The 10,568-nt window shown below is 43.5% G+C and overlaps 1 protein-coding gene across 4 annotated transcripts in view; it reads left to right on the top strand.

Annotated features, from left to right (window-relative positions):
* Positions 1–750: 750 nt before the first annotated feature.
* The window catches only part of SNAP91 (synaptosomal-associated protein, 91kDa), a 260,033-nt gene continuing 250,215 nt past the window's right edge, over positions 751–10,568 (top strand). For 3 of the 4 annotated variants that reach the window (XM_006892129.1, XM_006892127.1, XM_006892126.1), the window contains exon 1: positions 1,499–1,658. In XM_006892129.1, coding sequence (XP_006892191.1) covers positions 1,529–1,658 — 130 coding nt within the window. In that variant the 5' untranslated portion in view covers positions 1,499–1,528. Of the gene's footprint in view, positions 831–1,439; positions 1,659–10,568 lie in introns of those variants that run through there. The other variant, XM_006892128.1, reaches the window with a different exon arrangement.

The raw sequence follows: 10,568 nt of genomic DNA, 5'->3' as shown, positions 1-10,568 counted from the left end.
GAAGCCTTTGACAGGCGGGTGTGTCAGAGACTGAGGGGGAAAGTGGGCTTTTTCCATCAGGGACTGCGTGCCAACGCCCTTGCCTTGGCCTTCACGGACTAGATCCGGCGGAGACCACTGGCCCAGCTGCGCCAACGCCCCCGCTGACCCTGCGCATCCTTCAACTCGCGGGCAGGTGTGCGCGGGGCTGGCCGAGTGTGGAGCGGCTGCTGGGGTGGGGGTCTGCCTAGCTGGGTGGCTGGGTATCCGCCTGGGCCGCCCTCCTTCCCCTTCCGCCGACCGACAGGGCCCGTGCGCAGCGCCCCTCGGCTCTAACGCGCGGCCTTGGGGGGTGGCGTGTGTGAGTAGCTAGGAGGGGGCCGCAGAGCGCTCGGCGGAGGGTTGGCACGGGTTTGTCCGCCGCCGTCACCTGACTCGGAGGAGCCACCGCGGAGGTGGGGGCGGGGATGAGGACGCAGCGCGAAGCGCTAGAGAGACGCGGCGGCGCGGGCGGAGGCGGCGGGCGGGTACCGTACTCCTGGGCGAGCAGCGGCGGGCGCGGGGATCTCGGAGCTGCGGGTGGGGCCGACCGAGGCTGGAGGCGCCGCCGCGCGCAGGGACACCGGGTCCGCGCGGCCGCGCACAGCCTCGGCGCGGCTTCCCGGGGAGGCCCTGGTGCGCTCATCCTGCGGCGGGCGGCGCTCCTGGTGGGTTGCGCGCCTGCGGCCCTGCTCGGCCTCCTCCCCAGCCGGCGCAGGAGCCTCTGGGGCTCGGGGAGGATAATCCTAGGGCGCGGGGAAGGGCAGCGGCTGGTGACAGCTCCGCGGAGCTCACGGCCGGGCGGGGGCAGGGCGAAGCGCTCGGAGACTCGGCACCTCCACAGAAGCTCCTAGCCGGCCCTGCGGCGGGAATTTGGGGACGAGGGGAGCGTGCCAGCTGGAGGCTGAGGCGAGGAGGTCTGGGCACAGGGAGGCGACGGCGGGGAAAGAAGGGGAGCGAGGGCATAACATGGCGCAACGCTAGGCTAATCTCCCCCACGACTGGGGAGGACAAGCCCATTGCTGCGGCAGAGGGAGAGGAGGAGGGTGGCGGCTCGGGTTGAGTATCCGATTCATTCTCCGTAGCCCGCCGGCTTCCAGGAGGAAACGCTGTGGGGACGTGGGAGGGGAGCTCCTGGAGGTCGGCCTGGGGAGTGGGATGACCCCACGTGTGCCCCAGACTCTCCGACACTCAGGGATCAGGTTGCGAGCAAAGTGCTGATTGACAGGGGGGCGCAGGAGAGTCAGGGCTGGCGGCTGCGGCGGGCGCGGCGCCACGGTGCGCGGACCCGAGTCCTGGCTGGGCCGCCGGGAGGGCCTCGTTCTCACCACGATCCCCCAGGTCCGAGCTGCTGGGTCCGGGTGGTGGTCCTGCGGCGGGGACAGAAGGGAGAGAGACGCCGCGTGGCCGCCAGAGGCAAGGCCTCGCTCTGAGCGAGGTCTGCGGGTTAAAGCAGGACGGTCTCCCCTCTTTCCCGCAGAAGAGGCGGCGGTAGCTGTGGCCGGGGAAGATGTCGGGCCAGACGCTCACGGATCGGATCGCCGCCGCTCAGTACAGCGTGACAGGCTCGGCGGTGGCCAGAGCCGTCTGCAAAGCCACCACTCATGAAGTGATGGGCCCCAAGAAGAAGCACCTGGACTGTAAGCATCTCTTTATATAAGCGGCACCTGAGGGCGGTGGCGCCGGGGCGAGGGAGGCGCGGCCTGGACAAGGTGGCTGTCAGGCTGCCGCGTTTTCCACTCCCAGCCACGCTGGCCCAAGCCTGGACTCTCCTGGCAAGGGGGAACTAGCCTTGGGCAAACCCTGGGACCTACATTTTTCCTTCCACTGACCTGCAGGCTCTTGGTGGAGGGCAAGGGGGGGGGGCGTTCTGATAAATAATAATCTTCCTCATCAGATTGTGCACATATACAATCTACATGTACATGTAATATATAGAAATACTATCAACTACCCAGAAATGGTACCATCTACATTATATACCTCTTTCTTCATCCTCTCTCCTAAACCTCAGGTTTGTGAACATCAGACGGTGCACAGTCATAACCTAGAAAAAGCCGAATTTGTGGAAGGTCATACTTGCCACCCTAGTTGTTTGCTAAGTACATTTTGGGGAGTTCTAAAATAGTGTCCTTTTCAAGTGTTGCTGCTGAGCAGGCTCTGTGTGTGAGTGTGGGGTCTGTGTCACCACACCTAACTGAAATAAGCCCCAGCGATTGGAGGAGGACTTGAACTTCACAGATAATGGCAATTTCGTTTTTCACGTCCTGGCTCACTTCTTTGTCCATTCTTAGACGGTGCTGGGTGGGATGTGCTTGGTGACAAAATGGAAGTGCTTTCCCAGCATAAAAGCATGGTGCAGTTTTAGATGAAAAAAGGTCATTTGTTATATCTATACTTTTTAAAAAATATATGTGTGATTTAATGGCAAATGGCATTATACTGGTTTAGATCAATATTTTTCTGAATTGTCTCATTTGATTAACATAAATATCTTGTTATTGTAGGGTGAATACGAATGCTTGGGAAAAAAGACTTTAAACTGCTCTGAATAGTGAGGCTTTCTGTAAATAAGGCCATGTCATAATATTCTCCGCAATGCTATTATTCATTCGCTGTTCTGTTGGCTTTTTAAAACTTGCTTGGGGTCTTCTGTCCTGCTATTGTATTGACTGGTAAAGATTAGTGTTGGCCTGAGGGATACAGACTTAGCCATACCCATGTCACCGTCCGGCTATCTTTGCCATTTTCTGGTTTCCTTTTGCTTTGGAGCTTCTCCAGTGTCTGCTGTACACAGCTGAGCAAATGGCATCAGTGTTAGTACTGACTCCAGACCTCAGCAGTGCTTGGTAAAGCTTACAACTGGACATTCACTGTAACTCTGGTGTCATGTACAATGAGAGAATCTTGCTACTAGAAGCTATCTGAGGGGAAAGCATATTTGCTCCTTTTTGGAGGAAGTTTATAACAAAACTTGTCCACTAAGGTATGGAGTACAGGATGAGAAAGGCCACCAGGGTCAAGGCACCTAATAGAACTAGAAATTATAAATTCATGACCAGCTCGTTTTGCTGCAGCATGCTGAATCATTTAGTCATATTTCCACCAGTTTCCTCAGCTCCGGAAGGATGGCTCATATTTTAAATGTATACATTAGTCTAGCAAATCCTTGAAATGAAGGAGCTGTAGGTAATGGATTTGTTAAATATCTTGAAAATGAACAATCGCTGTATCAGTATAGTTTAGAGAACAGGTTTGAGCATTTTCTTAAAATATTCACAGAAAGACTGACTTTTACTTAAGCTTTTTTAAAAGACTGACTTTTAGAGATCTAAATATTTATTCACTTTAATTGTTCACGTATGAGAAGATGTTTAAAATTTTTGCAGGGTGAAAATTTTTGATATCTCTACCAAATATTAATGAGTGGGATTATTTTAAAGATATGAAACAGAAGATAGTATATTAAAATAATGTGTCTTAAGTAGGAACTAGTATTGAATGATTGATATGAATAATTGCTAAATATCATTGAGCATTTATTATATGTTAGACACTGATCTTTATATTATTAATTTATGGCCACAATAAAGAAACAGATGAAAGAACTTTTGTTGAGGGAGGGTAACTTTCAAAGCTTTTAACCATTGCACTCAACTACCAACTGTGGCTTATTTATAATACTTCCTATTGGTGGAGAGAAGGAAGGACAATCTCTACACCCATTAGGTTAACTGCCTCTGAGAAACCACTAGAGGTTCTGACTTGATGGTACACAATAATAACAGCAATTAGTTGTAGGGGAAAGGACCTGTATTAGCCTGATTGGCATAACCTCCAAAATCCCTATATTTGTGTAGAATGGGCTTTACAGCCCTCATGCATATTGGCAGTATCAGTAAATATGCATGAAAATTTAAAATTCTGTTACTTAAATGAGTAAGACACCAAACATTGTGACATATTGGATGGGACTTTTAGACATTTTGTTGTTGAACAAATCAGAAAATAAATTATTTTCCACTTAAAAGTAACTTTTGGGGAGAATTTGGAAAGATGTTACTAAAAGATCCCATTCCATATAAAGGTGAATTAGAAAATCTGAATAAATAATTTTATATTCATGAATATTATGAAAGGGTACCTTTGCTCAGAATTCTTTGTAAGATTCTTTTAAATAGTAGTAGTTTATTGACTGGGAGGGCTATAGTGTTCTAGTGGATAGGTCAACACTAGTATGTGCTGTCAGCCAGTAGGTAAGCAGTTTGAATCAGCAGCATCTGAAAGCTCACTGAAGGGTCAGCTATGCCTTAGTCCCAACTCAACAGCGTAACATCAGTTAAAAAAAGGGAGTTCCCCTAATTATTAAAGCATACAAATATATAACCTAAGTTTCTCAATAAGCAATGAAGCAACCTTAAGCAGTTAATGCTTTAGTTTTGAAAATGTTAGATTAAAAGAAAAATAATATATACAGATGGTGATCTGAAACCTAAATAATTTTTAAATTATAATTAATTAGATTTTTTAGAAGTTTTTTTTAGTTTGGAATTTGTGTTGGAAATTTATAAGAATGAAGTTGAACAATCCCCCTCCCATCAGATTATCAGATTATTTTTAACAGGTGCCTAATATTATTTAAATGACTAAGAAGATTTTGTTAGATAAAGAAGTCAAGAATGTTATTGTTGATTATACTGGTTTATAAATTATGTTTAAGGTTGTGTAATTTGTACACTTGAAATGTTTTTAGCCTCTGGGACAGAATTACATGTGATAAAAAAAGGTGAAGATAAAAGAACTCTAGACATGTTCCTAGAGAGGTTTTTTCCCCATCCCAATAACAGTATGTTTCTTGGAAAAAAACATATTGAGGAAAAAAATCACCATAGATAAGCTTGACATTTAATGGAAACATCTTAACAATCTTAAGTAAAGATTGCATATTTTAAGGTTGCATGTTTTGGATTACATAAAATTTTATTCTATAATCTACATTTATAAATATGGAATCAATGCCACAACAACTAACAATAGCTGTCCTTCTATAGTAATGCTCCACTTTCACACAAAGATTAAACAGATAAACAACTTTAGTTGTTCTTGAAGCATCTGTATGGCCTCCTCTCCCTTCCCTTATATATTTCAATTCAGATGTTATAGTATGTAAAACGTCTAGAATTCGGCAGTTATCCATTGTGGTGTTACGAGTGTCCAAAACGGCTTCCCTGGCCATGAACTGACTTTGCCAAGTGGATTGACAGAAGTATGTGAATAGGGCCTATTAGCCTATCCACAAGGGGACTGGCTAGTTTCACCATTAAATTAAAAAGATCCAGCAGCAGAATAGGAGAACCTCACCAACATCAAAGAAGCAAGAGAATGCCACATATGCTTTGGGGCCAGAGATTCTTGTGCCAGTCAGACCAGGGCCTATGGAAGAAGCAACCACAGCAAAGAAACAGGGACCTCACCTGACATGGAGTGGACCTTGGGACTGCTACCCCATGGAGCCAGAATTAGGAGCCTTTACTCAAGTTTGTTGGGGGTGGGGGTGGGCAGAAGAGTCATAATTGACAAGACTGAGTTTTATAACACTAGCCTAAAACTGTGAGGTTCAAAACAAGAATGCCTGCAAGCACATTTCCAAAGTTGTCCTTACTGAACAATTATATTTTGCTGCAAACCTTGAATTACAGCCTTTTGACTTCCCTGATATGGTTCTGTGTGATCTGTGAGTGGTTGCTCAGATTTTGTACCCTACAGAGTAGTAAGATAGGGCATAGGATGAGTAGAAAGAGTTGTAGAAGCATGGGGGGGGGCACGTCTGACCGCATGAGAATTGGTTTTGTGTTGCTTGTGTTGTTGATGGGGACAGTTCACCATTGTGGAGTTGGTAAATGTCAGCCATAGCCATTCCTACATTGCCCTTGCTCTTTTACGTCTGTGTCCTTAGTTTTAACTGTTTTATACTTCAGTAAATGTTCCACTTTCTTTCTTTTTCTGTAGTTGATGGTCTAAAGGATATTGTTAGTGGGCATTATTGAGTTATGACTCTCTCAGACAGAGCCTGTGCACAACAGAACAAATCCCATCATTCTCAGCCTCTACTGTGTTTAAATCCATTGTTACCTTCTCTACAACTTCATCAGTGTTCTTTTTCTCTTATCATGACCCTGTGCTTTTCCAAGCATGTTGTCTTCTTGAAAGACTGGCCCCTTCTTATTGCATTCTCTAAGTATAAGATGCATTCTCATTAACCTTGCTTCTATGGAGCAGGAGAACTTTTGTTACACTTTTTTCAAAACAGATTTGTTCATTCTTCTGCAAGCCAGTGGTGTATTCTGTATTCTTCAGGAACACTACAATCAGAGTCATCAGTTCTTCAGTCTCCTTTATTGTCCAAATAATATGATAAAGTAGCAAGATCTAAGAATGCCTTGTCTGCAGTTAGATGTTAGAGCACTTAATACCTATCTAAGTGCTCTAAAAGAGGAGGAAAGGAACAGTAATTCCTGCAAGGGACAGTTTAGAAATTTTCATAAAGAATTTATTTCTGGTGAATGATCTCAGTATATGTCACCTTGTTTATTGTAATTAAGATAATAAAAATTTGTATTTAGGCATTTCTGTTGACACTGACCCAAACTTGTAAAAGTCAATTTGGGTATCAGTCAGTCATCTTACTTTTTTTGCCTATTAAATCTCTTGAGAATTTTTAACAATGGACTTAATCCTGTATAATAAATTTTGAAATATATAAGCCCCCAAACCCACACCCATCATCACCGAGCCCATTCTGACTCCTAAAAACCCCATCTGTTACAAAGAAATGTTACTCCATATAGTTTTCTCAGCTGTGAGCAGAGTGCCAAGTTTTCCTGCTATGTTGCCTCTGGATCATGGAATGCCTTCAATGACGTGAACCTTTAGTGTAAACAATTTGTCTCACCTAAGAACATAATTCATCAGGGTAAGAGGAAAACTCTTCATAAATAACATGCACTATGCTGATGACACAACCTTGTTTGCTGAAAGTGAAGGGGACCTCAAGTGTTTGTTGCAGAAGATCAAAGACTGTAGCCTTCAATATGGATTACATCTTAACATCAGGAAGAAAAAAGATCCTTACCTCTGGGCCAGTGGAAAGCATCATGATAGATGGAGAAAGGATTGACACTGTTAAGGATTTTGTCTTGCTTGGATCCATATTCAGCACTTTTGGTACAAGCTGTTGGAGGTAAGGAGATGGATGCATCGCTTTGGGCAAAGCCATTGTCAGGGACCTCTCCAAAATACTGGACTGATGTCAGTGTAAAGACTTAGGTGCTCCTGATTCAGGTCATGACCTTCTAAATTATTTGCTGTACATCTGAGAGCTGGGCAGTGAATAAGGTTAACAGAAAAATTATTTATTCCTTTAAGTTTTAGTGTTAGAAAAGAGTACTGAATATCGTATGGGCTGCCAAAAGAATGAACAGGCATGTCTTGGAAAGGGTGTGGTGAGAGTGCTCCTTAGAGGCAAGGGAGAAAACGCTTCATTTCTCATACTTTGGAAATGTTGCTAGGAGAGGCTATTTCTTGGAAAAATATATGCTTGGAAGGGTGGAGGGTCCACAAAAGAGAGGAAGACCCCTCCTCCCCATGGAGATGGATTGACATGTTGACTCTAGCAATGGGATCATGTGTATCAGAGATAGTGAGGATGGCACAGGATAAGACAGGATGCAGGTCTGTTGTTCATAGCGTTGCTATGACTCGTACTCAACTCAATGGCACCTAACAACAATGATAATGACTATTTGAGGGATACTGGCATTTCAATAATGATTCTTTCCCTCCCAAATAAAGAAAAAAGTCTTAATTGTGTTTCCTTAGGGACTGTCTGGTAAAGAAAGTGGGAGGAATGGGCTGTATTTATCTTATTGAAAAAACAGTTACATTGTTAATGCTGTTTTAGTTTATTATTGGACACATAGAAGTTTCATTCAAAGCAAATATTGGCCAAGAACCACAAAATCCTGAAGCTCTAATTCTATTAAGAAAATATCAATTAAAAAGTGCAAAATTTAAGAATAAACATAGAAATTTAAGCATGAAAATTTAAATTGAAAAGTTAATTCATTCCCTTTATGTAAATTCATTTGGTAATATAAAATATGCTTATATATAATTAATATTTACTATTACACACTAATTCAGTGTATATATTTGTTATAATGCAGCCTTATAGTTTAAAAGATAAAATATTTAATGCATTTTTGTTTTCAGCACTATAGGTGTTGAAAACTGGAGGGATCAGGAAGCTTGTTGTGTAAGCTTAAGTGAAACAATGTGTAAAGTTTTAAGTATCATGTTGACTTCCATTAGGAGAAGTATACTAATTTGCTAGAAATAGTTTTCACTTTGACTTCAGCTATTACCTAGGTATACCCTCTCATCTTTCACTACCAAGGCATGCTCTGTTCCTTCCTCTTAGATGCCCAACCCATGCTCTTCATGGACACTTGGAAATTCATTAAAAGACTCAGGCCAAATGTGGATTTGGTGTAGAAACAGATTGTATGATATTTTTTAGACAGTTAATAAGATGGAAAAATATATTTACAAAGCGTACTTAAACTAACCAGCACTTATATCCTAAATCTCTAAGTCTACCTGAGTGGTCTAATGACTTTCTTAGACAACAATCCAGGAGAGAAGAGAAGAGGGGAGGGGGAGAAAGGAGGGGGAAGGGGAAAGGAGAGAAGAGGAGAGGAGGGGAGGGGAGGAGAGGGAAAGAGCAGAAAGGAGGGGGAAGGGGAGAGGAGAGGAGAGATAGAGATAGTGAAAGAGTGAGTGATTTGATTGTTTAAAGAACATATCTGTAGCTTAGAAGGGAAGGGCTACAGGGGATTTAGGGCTGAGACTATTGACCCTGAGAAGGCCCCTTGATTCTCTGGGGTCTGCCAGAACCAATTCTATCTGGATATTCACACATAGTAGAACAAAGAGTAGAACAAAGGCATTTGGGTTCTGTCAGCTCAGTTCATTTCAGCCCTCATCCAGGGGCCAGGCTGCAGCAGCCCTCGTGGGTCTGTGAGAGATGCAGTGATGAGGGAGCCGTGGGCCTGACCCCGCTCTGACTTTTGTTTTGTACAGCCATTAATGTAGAAACATTCTGCCTGAGGCCCCAGAGGCTGTGCCTCTTCTCTTCACAGGGGCCTGTTTTGTCAGGGAACTGCAAACTGCCGGTTGTAGTCAGAAGAGACAGTTTTCCTTTACACTGCCTTATAGGCATAAAATAAAAACTGAATTTGACAAACTATATAATAAGCCCTCCTGCCCTAGAGTTATGATTTGAGGTCTTGATTCATAATCTGCACTGTCTGCAGCTGTTGGTTTTTGGCTCATTGTAGAGCTTTCTCTAAAATAAAATTTCTAAAGTGTTCTCCCATCCTGAAGAGGCCAGGATGAGCTGGCCTCCCCCTGACAGCATTCCTGTCCTCTGTTATGTAAGCCAGCTCTTTGGAAGCAGAGTCTTATGTCGGTACATGCATTGCCCTCAGTAGTTTATCCCAGATCATTTTTACCCCCTTCATATACTTAGAAGCTCTAGGACATTTTTCTACGGCCCATGATAGGGAATGTGATTTAGCATTTGAAAACCTCCTGGCCAGAATATCCTAACAGGCATCAGTAATTTAAATTAGTTAAGACCCATTTACAGTCAAATTTAGTATATACAAACCAGTTTTTGTTTTGGGTGTCTCTGCTTTATGATGTCACTCAGGAACCTCACTTGAGAAAAGTCTGATTCTTACTAAAACAGTGGAGCCCACCAGCAAGGTTGCTGTATACCTTGGGAAGTCTAAGGTATTCTGAATCTCCAGAATTTACTTGCTTTCTCATAATTTATGGACATTTTCTAGTTAAGAGAGCAGAAATTTCTAAAGTGGATTTGCTTGTTCATTGGTTGAAGAGCTCAGGAATGAAAATCTGTAAGGAGGTGCACCACATAGAGTACCCCTCTATGGCCCACCAACAGCTTCTCAGGATAAAGATGGGCAATCTACTCCTGTGTGATTTACATCCTTCTGAAAACTCACTGGAGGATCAGCTAGGAGTGGATCCCAACTTGACAATGAGTTTTTAATTGTTTGACTTGTGTTTACAGAACCAGACATCATCATGAAATAGGAATCTCTTCATCTCTTGTTGGGTCTACTCAGGTGAAAGTTTTAGATCAGATGGCAACCTGGATCTCTGTAGGTCTGGCCAAGACTACGGTTGTTCTCTATAGTCTGCTTTTTTTTGGGATGGAACAACAGAAATTTTTGACTAATATAGTATTTTAAGTTTCAAATAAAAATTGTTGCTCTTAAAGAAATTTGTGATATGCTATCCTGGTAGCCTCTGGGTCATTTGGAAGCATCATGATAGATGGAGAAGAGATTGAGATTGTTAACAACTTCAGCTTGCTTGGTTCCATAATCAACACCCTTAGTACCAGCAGTGAGGAAATCAAAAGACAAGTTGCATTAGGAAAATCTGCTGTCAGGGACCTCTCT

The sequence above is a fragment of the Elephantulus edwardii genome, unplaced genomic scaffold (assembly GCF_000299155.1).
Source record: "Elephantulus edwardii isolate Elephantulus edwardi_28Jun2011 unplaced genomic scaffold, EleEdw1.0 scaffold00111, whole genome shotgun sequence".
Lineage (NCBI taxonomy): Eukaryota > Metazoa > Chordata > Mammalia > Macroscelidea > Macroscelididae > Elephantulus > Elephantulus edwardii.
Note: the sequence above shows the minus strand (reverse complement) of the source record. Positions and strands in the feature narration are given on the sequence as shown.